A 15,673-nucleotide genomic window follows, 5' to 3' on the forward strand; every position below is an offset into this window, starting at 1 on the left:
CCTTGAAAATAGGTGCTACCACAATTTTGTAAAAAAATTTGTTATGTGCGGAGTGGGTTTAATAATTAATTAAAAAAAGTTGTCTAAAAACCTTTTTGCACAATGAATTTTTTTTTCTTATAGTAGGACGTACTTTGAAGAGGGATACATCCCATAAATTCTCAAAGGCACAAGGCTTAAGAGGGGTATGGAAATAGTTTTCAACCAACAATAGACACACCTCGGTTATAACCTTATTATCTCAAGGCAGATCTCATTGTTCTTTGAGTCACAAGACCACCAGGGAAACGCCGAACAAGCTCTCCAAGATTAAGGTTGTTGATTGCCTAAATGTTAATGGTGATGTCCCAGAAGTTATTACAAATCAGCCAAGCCGTCACCAAATATGATCTCAATCCAGGTTCAATTCAGTGAAGGGTGTCGAAGTGTATAAAGATGAGTGTAGTTTTTTAGAGAATAGATAGCGAATGAGGTAAATGAAAGTGGACTGGGATTGGAGGTGATTGTAGAACTTGGTTTTTGGGTTCACAACTTTTTATTAACTATTAAATTATAAACATATTTGTAATTTTTAAATTTAATTGGACTTGTGCAATCCATTTATGCGTCATATCAACATATAATAGAATTTTTGACAGAATTGTGACATAATGACTACATTGATTTGGGACACTTACTTATGGGACTAAATTGATCGATTTTCAATTTTCAGAAACCATTTTGATGTCGCAGGTCAATTCCAGGGACCATTTTGATATCACGGGTCAATTTCAATGATCATTTGTGAGAAAAAAAGGCTTATGGGACCCATTTATGTGCCACATCAAAACTTAACGAAATTTTTAATAGAATTGTGACAGACGGACCATGTTGATTTGCAATACCTATTTTCATAGACTATATTAATTGATTTTCATTTTTAGAGACCATTTATGATAAAAACCCTACTTATAATCATAAGAAAAACATGGCATGGCATGATGTAAAAGCATTCGTCAAAGTGAATCAATGGAAACGATATATGTAATTTAAGTTCAAAAACAAAGCCCATCTACTTATTGATATGTAGTCAGGTTGTAGCCCGTCCAATCACTATACTAATCATTAAACTACCCAAAATCCGTAAATACTAAGGAAAAGACTCGAAAATCTTTGTTTGCTCAAAACGAGGGTCGAAAGTGTTAAAAACATGGCTCACGTGCCACCACATGCCGACCGAAGCCGCCACGTGCTAGCCACGCATTATCATGCGCTTGTTAGGAATATTTTGTCAAAGTTAGCAGTGTTACCTGATACCCGTTACGAATATTCCATCAAACTTAGCAGAATATTTTGTCTTCTTCTCCCGCGAGATGGTCGCGGTACCGTCACCTGTGTTCCTAGATTTTGGGTATTTCAACCGAGAATTTTCCAAAAATAAATGAGTGTTCAAAACTCAGCCATTTAATTAGAATGTCAAACACAAGAATTTGTCCTAGAATTAGTCGTTTAAAAATGTAGTTCACATGGATCTTGCGATCTATTTGGGCCAATTTCGAAAAGAAAGAAGAAGTAACGAGAGAGAGAGAGAGAGAGAGAGAGAGAGAGAGAGAGAGAGAGAGAGAGAGAGCAATTTTTCATTACCAAAAACACATGATGGAAAAAGGATTGAAACGCTTTTTGGGTTTACCTTGGGAAACCAAAAAAAAAAAAAAAAAAAAGGCTTTTTGGATTATGACTTTTACCAATGAAGGTTGGTCAGAGTGGAAGGGGCTCTGGTCGCTTAAGCAAGTGGTCTCGGTTTCGAGCCCTTGTGGATGCAGAAAACTTTCTTGGGAGAGGTCCCCGCATATGCGCCCGACAGTACCTCGAAGGATTAGTCCTGGGCTTTGCCTGGGGATACCTTGGGAAACCAAAAAAAAAAGGCTTTTTGGATTATGACTTTTGGGCATTGCCTAGATAGGGTTGGCCTAATTTCTTCTAAAACTTGAAGAAAGTTGGATTTCTAGCCCACTAGTTGATACAATAATACATTAACATCACATTTGGAATTAACGGACCCATTGGTGGTTATTGGATCTATTCTTTTGAAATGAGAAAGATGTAAAATCAGATTAAATGGTTGAAATTGCCTGCTCAACTGTTTTTCATTTGTTTGCTTAAAATTTTTACAAATGCTAAACATGAAAAGTAGTTAGTAGTTGGAGTTCGAAATTCTAGATTTTCACCTTTTTAGATTGTTAATTAAAGCTTCACATGTTATTTGACTCAAGATTAATGCACTCATAATAATTCATAATCAAATTCTAGATTTGAAGAGCTATTATTGATACTTTAAAATAGTGATCATACACTCTTCCTAAAAAAAAAAAAAAATAGAAAATAACCGTTAACTATTTTTTAGAGCATAATAATAATTTCCGAGATTTACTATTATTGTCAACATTGATTTGTTTGTGGTAGTGACAGTTCCCCTTCCTTTTTTGAATGCCATATCAATTTCAAGGGTCACCAAGAATCAAAGAATGGCAGAAAGTGGTCCCATCCTAGCTGCTTATAATAAAAATACTTGAACTGCAAGCTTTCTTCTTTAAAGTTGCACCAAATAGAAGCAAAAGAACCCCATCATTCTCACTCACGTATATCCCCACTCCCTTCAATCACATATCCAGCTATTTTTCCTCCCCTACCAAGCAAAATCTCTCTCTCTCTCTCTCTCTCTCTCTCTCTCTCTCTCTCTCTCTCCCCATATTTCACTATTCCTCTTATTTGCCAAGTAAAAGATGCACATTTTGTTAAGATGGCATTGTCTAGCCACCTTAAAACCACTCCCTTTCACCTAATTCTCCACTCTCATTTACTCACACTTTCAAAATATATATCCTCTCCCCTCCCCAGCTTATACACCAAAACCAAGTCACAAACATTTTAAAAAAAAAAAAAATTCACCAAAAAAAGAGGAAAAAGAAGGAAAAAGATGGCACCCCACTCTTTCTTCGTTTTGCTAGTCTTCTTCCTCTATTCATTTTCATCCAATATTTCAGCTCAGTCTCCGGCAGCAGCCCCCGCCCCATCCGCCACCAACGTGACTGCTGTCCTTGAGAAGGCCGGCCAATTCACCACTTTGATCAAGCTCCTCAAGTCCACCAAAATGGACGACCAAATCAACACCCAACTCAGCACCTCAAACCAAGGGATCACCATCTTTGCACCAACTGACAACGCCTTCTCCAGCCTCAAAGCCGGCATGCTAAACTCGATTTCCGAGCAGCAGAAGCTGCAGCTGGTGCAGTTCCATATCCTGCCATCTTTCTACTCTGCTGCACAATTCCAAACCGTGTCCAACCCTCTGCACACGCAGGCTGGGAACAGCGATGACGGGCAGTTCCCGTTGAATGTGACAACGTCAGGGAACCTAGTGAACATAACAACAGGGGTGGTGAATGCAACCGTGGCTAATACCATTTTTACTGACAGTCAGCTGGCTGTGTATGAGGTCGACCAGGTGCTCCTTCCTTTGAGCATTTTTGGCCCTGCAGCACCCGCTCCTGCGCCATCTAAGCCCGAAACAAAAGTTAAAGGTGCTGATTCACCTTCAGGGTCCTCGGATAGCGGCAGCACTGCTGATTCTTCTGCTGCAATGGGGCTGGAACAGCATGGGATTGCAGAAGCAGCATCGGTGGGGATGATAGCAATTCTTGCAGCATTTTTGTTGTGATTTTCGAGTTGAATTGCTGTGATCGTCTCAATTTTTTGTTTTGTTTTGTTTTCTGCCTTCGATGCTAAGAATTTTGTAACCTTGTTATGGTTTGGAATTAATTAGACTTTGTTCTTTGAAATAACCCCGTCCCTTCAACACTGATACAATTTATGCAGTAAAACTGTTATAACTAGAAAGTGCATTCCCAGCTTCACCTCAAGAAAAATCCAAGCTGGTGAATTTGATGCATAAGCATAACTTAAGAGTCAAATATCATTGGATTTTTGTGCAATATGAAACTTAAAAACCACTTTGCTTTCAAGCTCATAGTTAAAACCTTTAAGCAGATTTCAATGACATTAATTCCCAAGTAACGTAGTGAAATAAAAAACATAGGGAGCAATTTTTCGGTGTGACCGTCGGACAATTGAAATTAGATGTGTGGGCACACGAAAAATAACAAGATTAGGAATGAGGATATCCAAGGTAAATTAGGAATAGCCGAAATTGAAAATAACGTGAGAGAAAATTGGTTCAAGTGGTTTAGACATGTGAAACAAGGACCTACAACTCCGGTTGGAAGATGCGATTACAAGACAGAGGTTTAGGGCCAAAGGGATAAATGAAGACCTAGGAAGACTTGAAAAGATACTTTAAGAAAAGACTTAGACTACTTGGATCTAACGGAAGACATGTCACAAAGCCGAGCGCAATAGCATTCTAGGATTCATATAACGGAGGCAAAGGGATAAATGAAGACCTAGGAAGACTTGAAAAGAGACTCTAAGAAAAGACTTAGACTACTTGGATCTAACGGAATACGTGTCACAAAACCGAGCGCAATATCATTCTAAGATTCATATATCCGATCCCTCTTTGTAGAATAAGGTTTTGTTGTTGTTGTCGTTGACCATTAGACAATCATGTTGGAGAGGCCAAGGAAAAGGATTGGATCGAGAGCAAACCAATGCCTATGCCTCTGCTTTGTCGATAAGATTTCGATCATTTGCGGTCTCCAGCCAAGGAGACACGGTGGTCAGAGCAAACAGACAGAATACACAACTTCATATTGGTTGCACACAATGCAATTCCTATCGCACACACAATACAATAGCTAATGTAATTTGTATTTGAGCTTTAAATTTGGTTGGTTATATGAATTCTAGAACATTGTTGTGCTTGGTTTTGCGCTAAGTTTTTCGTTAGTTTCAAGTACTCTATATCTTTTCTTAGAGTATCTTTCCAAGTCTTCCTATACCCTTTTTGCTCTGGGCCTGTCTTTCATAATCGCATCTTTTAACCAGAATACCTATAGGTCTTCGGTTTATGTGTTTAAACCACCTTAATCGACTTTCTTCCATCTATCTTCAATTGTGACCACTCCTACTTTACCTCAGATACCTCTTTCTTAATATTGTCCTTTCTCGTGTGATCACACATCCAACGAAGTATTCTCATCTCCTTTACACTCATTTTTGTAAGTGTTGATGCTTGACCGCCTAACACTCTGTGCCATAAAGCATTGCTAGCTTTATTGCTGTCTTATAAATTTTTGTCCCTTTAGCTTTAGTGACATACACATTGGTCGCACATCACACCCGATGTCCTCTTCTGTTTCATCAATCCAACTTGTATTTTATGGTTGAGATCTCCATCAAATTCTTCATTCATTTGCAAGATAGATTCAAGGTAAGGAAAGCGCGCACTCTTTGATACTTCCTGATCTCGAATTCTCTTCTCTATCTCATTTGGATCGCCATTCTCAAACAACTTGCACTCAATTATTCTGTCTTTGACCTACTTAGGAGAAAACCTTTAGATTACAACACTTTCACGTTTACTCCCTCCTACGTTTAATCTATCAACATTGCATCATCTATGAAAAGCATACACCATGAAATATCATCTTGAATATGAGATAGCTTCAGTTTGTCCTTGTTCTTACTACAGTCTTTGCTCTATCATACATATACTTTATTGCTAGATATACGCTACTCGTACTTATTTCTTATCTAGAATCGTCCAAATAATTTCTCTTGAGGCCCTAACATACATTTTTCTAAATCCATAAAAACCATGTGCAAATCCTTTTACATATCTCTGTGCCATTACATCAATCTACGTAAAGGAATGATAAAGTAAAATGATTTGCAATAAACCAAAAGTAAAAATAAAATAAGACGAATTGTTGTAGTTTGAACTAAATATACCTTAAATATACCTGATAATAAAGTTTAATCAACGAACATATTTCTTGTGAATAAAAAATTTCACTAAAAAGATTCACCCTCACCTTCTAACAAGAACCATGCAAAGTCTGATGAGAAACCATTATCGAAAGCGTACAAGGCAACATATACAGAAATGGTCTCATCAAATTTCGTTAATACAAGTTCTAAACTCTTGACATTTCCGCGTAGCAACTCTCAATGGGCGAAAAATCCATGTAAAACCTATCAAACTTTTTTGGGGTGGCCGCAGTATATCTCACCGAGAATCTGTCAGCAATTAGTAAAACTGCTCTGGGGGCTCCCTTCGAATGGCACAGTCGTTTAGGGATAATCAAAACTGGAAGTCAAATCCACCAGGAAAGCCTCCTCCAAATCCACCACCGCCACCGCCAGGAAACCCCCCTTCGAAGGTGAATGTAAATTGCTGTCCACCACCACCACCACCACCACCACCACCACCCATTCCCATTTCTTCAATATCTTCACCTCTATCATACCTCGTACGTTTGTCTTCGTCACCGAGAACCTGGAAAAGGATTTATACTAGAGTCAAATGGATACAAGTAGTCCAACATTTTGATGTTTTCTGGAGCACACAGTCAACAGAAAGGGAAGATTAAAAGGAACTTCGTGGGATATACAGACCTCGTATGCAGCAGCAATTTCTCTGAACTTGTCCTCTGCTTCTTGTCTGTTCTCAACATTTTTATCCGGATGCCACTGTAAAGCAAGCTTCTTGTAGGCACGTTTAATCTCAGATATGGACGCAGTTTTTGAAACTCCCAAAATCTTGTACCAGTCCTTGCGCTTGCTCATCTTTAAGGCTTTCTCGGCTCTCATCAATGCTTCTCGAATATTCATATCCTGCATAATAAGCAAGCATTAATCCAAGAAATTACTTATTAAAGTACTAAAACGGTAGCTGCAAGTGTGAGAAGGGCATATTACATAGATCGCATATTATAGGCATAAAACATAATCGCTAACCTGAGGCGATTGTTGAGCTGCTGATTTGAGATCTTCCACAGCTCCATCCCAATCCTCTGTCAGAAGTTTAGCTTCACCCCTCTATAAACACAAAATAGCAAACAAACTTGAGCACGGCCATATTCTATACATCACAAAATAGTACACAAACTGGTAAATTTTAAACACTACCGTAATACAAAATTCTACGAATACCAAGGAAAACAAGGGATAATTGAAGCACTAGCTAACCTGAACTAAAGCTTCTAGAAGCTCCTCATCAATTGTAAGTGCTTCATTGCAACTGCTTAAAGCATCCTTTCCCCTCCCAAGCTTGACCAAAGCTTTACACAAGCCAAGATGAAGATGTACATTATGTGCAAGATGATTAGGGTCCAACGCTAGGGCTGCCTTGAAGTCCTCTACTGCAACACGCAGCTTGCCCTTATTTACATTATCTTCGGCCTGGCGTAAAGAAAAATTGTCTTAGAAAGAATATCACATGATGCACCACATGGAGAATTGATAATGGTTTGCATAAGCTCTAAAAAAGATCAAGTAAGAAAATAGATTCGCTATCATTGCCAAACTTCTCACCATCCCCCGCCCCTCAGGGTAGAAGAAAAAAGTTAACAAAAACAAAAGTTCAGACGAAATCTGTTAAGACTTACACTTTTAGTCTTCTTGAGTAAGTTCTTCAGTCCAAAATACGCTTTCTTCAGTTCACTATGCTCTGGATCTAGGCGGAGACCCTTTTGGTAATGCCTAAAGAAATTATATATATTTGTTTATACAACTGTAACCAAATTATAAAGAAAATACTCAAAATATAAAAAGGTGCCGATCAAACCTTTGAGCAACATCATGATCAGCTAAATAGTAGTAGGCACGGCCCCGGAGTAATAATGCCTCCAAATTATCCTCATCTTCTTTGAGAATGTAAGCAGCCTCAGAAATGACACTAGAATAGTCTTTAGTTGCTAACAACAATCTCACCTTCAGCAATTTGGCCTGCAACAAACAACAAGATCAGAATTATGAGGTCTCAGAATACCGAAATTATAAGATTCTCAATCCCAACTCTCTTGGATCAGCAACACGCTGTTTGGGTATAAGATAATAAATACACGGAACTGAAATTAAACAAATAACGACAACCAATAAGAAATGAAATAGATTTGATTACCTTTGAGCATGCAGGAGAGAAAACCAGTACTACTTTTTCAACATATTCCGAAGATTTTGCATAGTTGCCTGATTCAAAGAGAGTCATAGCCGTATCTAGAGCGTTCTGAGCCTGAATCAATTGAGAAAGCTCCTTTTCTGCAACCGACTCTCGTGGTTTTAGCTCCAAAAACTTTTTGTAGCTCTTCTCTGATTCCTCATATCTACATCAGCCAAAAAGCGCCTGAATCATATAAGTTTCCAATCATTAATTGGAAAGACAAGGGAGATGGGGGTTTCTACAGACCTTTGGAAAACTAATGAAATTAATACAAGCTACATAAGTTATGATAAGTTCTCTTCTCTCACAATGTCTGTCTCAACATAGACCTAATGAAAAGATAAGGGGTAATAATTGAATTGACCACTGAGTAAAAGCCAATAACAACAGTTTTGGCCTAATCAGCAGTATCATAGCGGCTGACTAGTGGTACGCTGGTAGCCCAATTAGATAGTGCATGAATGACTATGGATATTAGCCCATGGTTCAGTTGCTTTTGGCTTTTGAGCACACACAGACATAACTTATGTGCTGCACTCTAGAAGCTTTGAGACAATGGACTTTTGGGACCACTAATTATACAAAGAAGATCACAATGATAGCTGCTAGAGAGTATGATCACAGCAACACGCCAAATAAAAGCAGTTTCCATAATAAGAAGGAATAATATCAGTTCAAGGAAAAGGTGGATTTGTTGTGAATAAACTAGTACCACAGATAGACAATGCTAAGAAGGGAGGTCCAAAAGGAAAACATAGGGGAACCAAAAATCTCCACCCATCAATGTATTCAACATTCCTAAATTTGATACCGTAAATAATTGCTCAGTAACATTCTAATTTTCTCCAAAACTTTAAATAGAAAATGGCATATGCTGAAACAGCCTTCAACGAAACCAAAATTATTCTGCCAGAATAGTAATTATATAAAAAGTACCTGCATATTTGACGAAGAACGGATGCCCGATGATAATATGCTTCTGAAAGTGCTGGGTCTGCCTCTATAGCAGCATTAAGATCATTAAGTGCCTCGCTATAACGCTTCACCTTTATACTCTGTGAAACCCTCTCAAACAACTCAGCCGTATTACCAGGTTTTCCATCTGCACATGCAAGGTTCACGTTGTGTAAGCCATTACCAACACACCTCACCAAGCTAGAGGTAGAACTCAACAACTCAAAACAAAGCAAGCTTTGCATCTCTGTGGTTACAACATATTCGATTGTTGGGTTTTTACAGCTCAAAATTAGGATGATGCAAAGAATTAGGTTTGTGTTACCCATTTGTTTTTGGTGTCCTATTTGGGTTTGGATTTTGACTTCTTAGTTGGTTTCCTTGGTGGAGGGATTTTGTTATTACCTATCTGATTAGGATTTGGATTTACTTCCTATTAGGATTCTTATTGTAACCTAAGTCCTATGCACTATGAATAGGACCTTAGGGTTAGTGTATTTCGATGTGGCTCATTCGTGTGGCAATTTGGTGAGAGTCAATTTGTGAATTTGTGAGTTTGTGAGTTAGAGAGCAAATTGGGAGAATCTTCTCCGTTTGTTTGAGTTCTCTACTCGTTTGGTTTAGGGTTTGTAATTTGTGGGATTTGGGTTGTTAGAGTTTAAACACTCTTTTGTAATCTCCGTTTGTTTAGTGAAATTCCTTGCGGTGCTTAGCCCGTGGAGTAGGCTTTACGTCGAACCACGTAAATCTCTTGTGTTAGTTTGAAATTGTTTGTTTTAGCTTTCACCTACGATGTTGATATTGGTACTTTGTTAGAATTCACTTCTAAACGCGCATAAAAGTACAACATCGATACCATGCCAACACCATACAATTCGACAATGTATACATATGAAGAACAATTTTGATTCTAGACACACAATCTCCCAATTTTATACTAAAAATATGGACCATATAGATAATCAAGATTCGTCAATTTTCTGCCCCAATATGATTACAATCTTCAAAATGCCAAAAAGAATTCATCTCAAACCTAAACATTCCTAATGTTAAATATTGAGCTGTAACGCTCGTTCAAGTTTCAAACTTTGCATACTTAATTAATGCAAATAGTACACGGTTCGGTCCCGTCCCACGTATTAAGATGATTCTTTGATTGACACAGTCCTAGGAATACTGCAATCTAATAAAGCCCAGAATACAACATTGTCAAAAACAAAACCACCTTGTACTTTTCCTAGTACAATGGAAAGTGATAACCTAGAGAGCCGTTTGAAGAATCCAAACACAATAATACAGCAAATAGTTTGATTTCCCCTGAAGCCCAGAACACCAATAACCTTAAAAACAGCCATAAAGCAAGAATCTTTCAAATTTGGCGCAAAAATTAAGACAACCCAACTGACAAAAAGCATGAAATTTAACAAAAATCAATAGATCAAAGCAAGAAGAAATAGATCAAAGAGTGAGAGAACCAACATACCCAGAGCTGAAACCAGAGGTTGCAGAAGGAGGAGCTGGCAGACGAACACGAAATGCAGTAAGAACCCAGTATATATCAGCCCTCTCCAAGCCACCATATCCATGGCGGATGAGCAACTCCAAATCATCACCCTCTCCCTCTCTCCCCCCTCAATTCTCGAACAGAGTTTTTGAGCGTAAATGTTTGCTAAATGTATTTTTGTGAAAAAAATGTTAATACAAAACATATAAATTGAAGTACTTTGCGTTTTATTGTAAGGTAGAGGAAGACGGGGTGTTTTCGTCCCACGTCACTAGGACCTATCAGATAGCTACACGTGGATTTTGACCTTCGAATAACCGAGAGTTTTGTCGCAAGTCATAAAAAAATTGCAAGCCCTAATCTTTCCTCCAGCGGAGAAACTTTGAATTTGAACTGAAATCCTCACGAAGCATTCCATGTCGAAACCTATTGGGCCTTAATCAGGCCTCTTTAATTTTCTCATTGTGAAAACCGAAAACTTCTTATGGGTTTTTGAAATTTGGCCTTCAGATTTTTATTTTTATTTTTGGTTTTCAGTTTTTATTTTTTTCGAAATGAAAGTACTCACCAAACAAGATTTATTTCGAGGGTGAGCCCTTTATTTCGTATCACGCAGTCAAAGGCATTGTCTATTGAACCACTCTTGCACGCATTAGGATTTTCGATGCAGTCCAAACCCTGTTGCTTGGATACGACTACTGTGAAGCTTTTCTACTACAGCCACAACAGCAAATGCCCAAGAAGAACATATATATATATGTGTGCATTGTTGTGAATATCGTGTTTAAGAATGAGAAAAAAAAAAAAAACAAATTCGGGAAATCGAAAATACAAAATAACCAAGATAAATCAACACCAAGAATTATTATACCAAATAACCTTGCCAAACCTCTAGGATTAAGAGTTGATGAAAAACTTTAAAGAACAAGAAATATACTCTTATCTATTTTCTTTTCTCTTGTACACACTTTGCCCTTCTCTCACCACTACTATAATTAACAGTTGCGCGAAGAAGCATAGTTCGTCAAAAAGACAAAAAAAGTCGCCTGAGAATTAGCATGACGAAACCTTCGTCTTGCGAAGCTTGTTGCACAAAGGTCTTGAAAAAAGGGTTTGCATGACAACGACATAAGCTACGTTGTGCAAAAGGTCTTTGTGGGATGACAATAACCTGTGTAGTGCGAAATCTTTTGCGCGACGTAGCTTTCTCTCATTGTCGCGCAAAGATAGGTACGCGACGTAAGTTATTGTCGTCGTGCAAAGCTTTCTTGGACAACGTAGCTTACGTCGTCATATGGAAAAGTTATTATTATTATTTTGTTTTTTTACAATATATTATTTATTTATTTTTTATAAATATTTTAATTAAATTATAAACAATAATTAATAAACCAAGAAAAAGTATTTAATTATAAATATATGAAAATGTACGTATAAGCTGTCCGAAAAGAAAAAAAACAACAAATAGTCATCCAAGTTTGATGCATTAGGCTATTAGGTATCGGTTGGACGAAGTGGCTGGGAGGTCGAAGGTGGAGCAAAATCAGTCCCGGGTTGCAATTTGGGCTTTCTAGGCTACAATCTTACCTTTCAAGGTTGCCACTTCATCCATTAAGGCAACGACCTGTCTCGCGGTCAGTCTGAAAAAGGAGGCACTCGTCTCACGAACTCGAACCTTCCCCATCCCCTAAATAGCCTTGCCATGACGACGACCGAGCGTCTGATCCAGGGTCTCAGTCAGGATCTGAAGACTCACGTCCTCGAGTATAGTGACATCCTCGATCAGGGTCTCTGGGGGAGGCTGTGATGCCACTTATCAGCTTGTAATAATAAGAAAAGAAATTAATATTTAATAAAAAAATGTAATTAATATTTAAGCGGTTCATAAATATAAGAATAATAACAATTACATATACTTAAATGGAGCTACTTAGCGGTCTCATCGTCGGGTTGAACATAAACGTCATTGAACATGTCGAGCTTTGGGAACTTAGAACCCTCTTGAAGCAAAAAAAAAAAATGTTATTAATCATAATAAAAAATAAATTGTAAAAATTTTAATCAATATATACTTTTACATGATGTCACGCCTCAACCCTATAGGAGAAGGACATCAATCGAACCGGAATGGTGGAGAAATGTCTTTGACTCCCGAGCTTTGTTGCTAGCAACAAATTTCTTCTGTTAAAACGCACAATATACATGTTAGTGTAACTATTTGAAAGAAATTATTAAAAAGTTTTAAAAAATAACTAAAACAGTAATAAATTATTATTAAAATATTAAGTACATACTTACCACAAATTTTGTGTCCGTAAAATGTTTGCACAGCCACTTCCAATCCTCAGACTGCTCTAACAACTCCATTGGGAAACCCACTAGGAAAGCAATCTCTAGAGCATCCCATCTCTTAAAATGTGCATGGAGGTCATACTTCCAATGTTTGTACCAGGTTGCTAAGTTCTCCTCTAAGTAGGTGGTGGCCTCGGGGGATATGTCCTTAAGATTATAATTGTACTACAAATATGAAAATAATAAAATAATAGTAAATTTTTTAATAATATTAAGATAATATACTTTTGTTTATAATATTTGTAAAAAAAATTAAAAAAGATAAGGGCTAAAAATGAAAATACTAACCGATAACTCATGTCGCACTGCTGCCTTCGTCTCCTCCAAAATTTATGCCGAAGACTCCCACTGCATAGGACAATGCCACCGAATAACAAAACCAGTGCTGGTAGTGATCTTGATCATTTTGTTGGACACACATATGTTGTGTGCCGGCTTCAGCATTCGATTAGGCCCCTTGGTGTTTTTTTTAGCTGCCTAAAAAAAATTACTTGGTCAAAAACCCTAATTTTAAATTTCTACCAAAAATTCGGTAGAACTTCCCCTAATAGTATATCATTTCCCAAAACCTAGAAATAGTAAAATAACAGTAATTCACATCCACAACACATTTTCACAATCCAACAATTTTTCACAATCATAAAAATAATAGTTTTAAAATGAAAAAAAATACGATGTAGTGTGAATTAGAAATAACTACCTGGCTGGGAGCCCCCACCCTCATCTGTGGATGCCGATGAAATGTGATCAGAAGGCTCCAGATGACAGCGGTGCCAATGAGGTTGCCGTGTACTGAGCGGTTGAACTGACACCCCGAGAGCAGCCTGAGTAATTGACGTAGGCTCCCCAATTTATGCAGCACCTACCCGCAGCGGTAGGCGCTTAAGATGTGGGAGATGCATTGGTCACACCCTAACAAAGAGTGATCAACTACAACATCAATACATTTTTGAATCATAAACAAACATTTATAAATAATCATAAAGACCCACATATATCATTATGAACGATGAATAAGACCCCGATAGAGAACAATACATTTCAGGTACTGTAGTTACTAGTACAAAGTAAACAAACATTTATAAACAAGTTGATGAATTAATAGATAATCAAATTTACTTGAGGAGGTGAAGAGGGTAACCTACTTTCGATTAACTTTAGTGAAGAGGAATTTGGTAAACGTCACTGAGTCCGCTAGTAGGGGATATTAACGGAGTGCTGAGGCACGAGTGAATTGAAATTGGTTTGAGTGAGCAATTTTTCGTTTTGATTTGCAGTGGAGCAAGAATGAAACGGTGGAGGAGGAAGGAGAGACGGAGTGAGAGAGAGGGCGAGAAAAGGAGGGGGATTCTAATATTAAAAAGACCTTGAAATTTGGAAGAAAAAAAAATGCCATTTCTTCCAATTAGACCGCCAAAATTTAACAAATTGCATGACGCATGTATACAACATCGCGCTATGGGCGTTTGCGCGATGAGCCTTATACAGCATTGTGCAATGGGCTTCTACACAACAAGCCATTATGCGTCGCTTTATTGGTTTTTGCATAACGATCCCTTCATGGTATCGCGCGATTAGTTTTTGTTCAATGACCCTATTGTGGCGTTGCGCAAGTTATATTAAAAAAATGATTATAAAATTTATTATACATACAAAATAAATAAAATATAAAGCTACTTAATGAATATATATACCATTCAATTTAACAAGTTTACATTAATCCTCATCAAAACTACAATAATAACTATCGATATCCTTATTACTATCATTTTCGGATTCCCATTCGTCCTTGTTGATGCACAAAACCGAAGGCTATTGGAACAACGTAAATCCGACCGTGAATCTGCAAGAAAGTAAAGAACACAAGATGTATCGTGGTTCACCCCAATGTTTGGGCTACGTCCACATTGATGTTGGTATTGTTTCACTATGAATGAGGAATATACAGGAAGGCCAGAGGCAGTATGCTCTCTCGCCTATTTTCTCTCTTCCTATAGCCTAAGCCTTGCCCTCAATCTTGGCTTGAAACTTGGCTTCTCCTAATGAGGAGAGTGAGGAGTCCTTTTATAGAATAAGGGCTCCTCACTTATTACATATTTGCCCCTTCATTTATTACATAATTATATTTGAGTCCCCCGAGTATTTATACGAGGTCTAAATACGGAGGCCCTAAGTATGGTACAAACAGTAGTCCCCCAAGTCTTCAGTCAAGAGAGTCTTTTGGTTGGAAACTTGAAATTCAGTCCATGTGTGGGCCGAAGTAACTAGATGTCGTCTAGAACTGAATACTGGATATGAGGCCGTGCTCAATGTGAAATGATGCTCAACTAGAAGTAGCACATGTTGCGAGGTTGCTCGGCTTGTGGCTTATGTTGCCTTGGTTGGCTCGGCTTGTGGCGTTGAAGGTGAGAGAATCCCTTTTATAGAATAAGGGCTCGCTTCTCAATACATAAATGATGGGCTAAAGTTGATGCTCGCGGCGAGGCGGTTGTTCAGCAAGCGGCGATGTTCTCTAATGATGGTGAGGGAGTCATTTTTATAGAATAAGGGCTCACTCCTCAATACATAAATGATGGACTAGAGTTGATGCTCAGGCGAAACGGTTGTTCAGCAGGCGGCGATGCTCTCTAATGATGGTGAGGGGGTCCCTTTTATAGAATAAGGGCTCGCTCATCAATACATAAATGATGGGTTAGAGTTGATGCTCGCGGCGAGACAGTTGTTTAGTAGGCGGCGATGCTCTCTAATGATGGTGAGAAGTC

General features: G+C 38.1%; 2 protein-coding genes across 2 annotated transcripts; one reads left to right on the forward strand and one right to left on the reverse strand.

The window, feature by feature from the left end:
* Nucleotides 1-2,840: 2,840 nt before the first annotated feature.
* On the forward strand, nucleotides 2,841-3,821 carry LOC126617786 (fasciclin-like arabinogalactan protein 11). The gene has a single exon (XM_050285840.1). The coding sequence runs from the start codon at nucleotides 2,957-2,959 to the stop codon at nucleotides 3,695-3,697; it is 741 nt and encodes a 246-aa protein (XP_050141797.1). The 5' UTR covers nucleotides 2,841-2,956; the 3' UTR covers nucleotides 3,698-3,821.
* A 2,043-nt stretch (nucleotides 3,822-5,864) lies between these two features.
* Nucleotides 5,865-10,750, reverse strand: LOC126620069 (dnaJ protein P58IPK homolog). Its single transcript, XM_050288538.1, has 9 exons — nucleotides 10,539-10,750; nucleotides 9,038-9,203; nucleotides 8,063-8,264; nucleotides 7,727-7,887; nucleotides 7,548-7,641; nucleotides 7,129-7,341; nucleotides 6,898-6,978; nucleotides 6,556-6,774; nucleotides 5,865-6,436 (listed from the first exon to the last, which is right to left on the reverse strand). Exons 1-9 carry the CDS (start codon nucleotides 10,663-10,665, stop codon nucleotides 6,242-6,244), a joined length of 1,458 nt encoding a protein of 485 aa, XP_050144495.1. The 5' UTR covers nucleotides 10,666-10,750; the 3' UTR covers nucleotides 5,865-6,241.
* Nucleotides 10,751-15,673: the final 4,923 nt, after the last annotated feature.

Source organism: Malus sylvestris, chromosome 4, assembly GCF_916048215.2.
Source record: "Malus sylvestris chromosome 4, drMalSylv7.2, whole genome shotgun sequence".
Taxonomy (NCBI): domain Eukaryota; kingdom Viridiplantae; phylum Streptophyta; class Magnoliopsida; order Rosales; family Rosaceae; genus Malus; species Malus sylvestris.

Bases quoted from the DNA above. Each gene is read 5' to 3' on its own strand.
- LOC126617786 (XM_050285840.1), top strand. From the start codon at position 2,957: ATGGCACCCCACTCTTTCTTCGTTTTGCTAGTCTTCTTCCTCTATTCA.
- LOC126620069 (XM_050288538.1), bottom strand. From the start codon at position 10,665: ATGATTTGGAGTTGCTCATCCGCCATGGATATGGTGGCTTGGAGAGGG. The intron at 7,888-8,062 runs GTAATCAAATCT...TGTTTGTTGCAG, and splicing joins TCTCTCCTGCATGCTCAAAG to GCCAAATTGCTGAAGGTGAG. The intron at 7,342-7,547 runs GTAAGTCTTAAC...TCTTTACGCCAG, and splicing joins TACTCAAGAAGACTAAAAGT to GCCGAAGATAATGTAAATAA.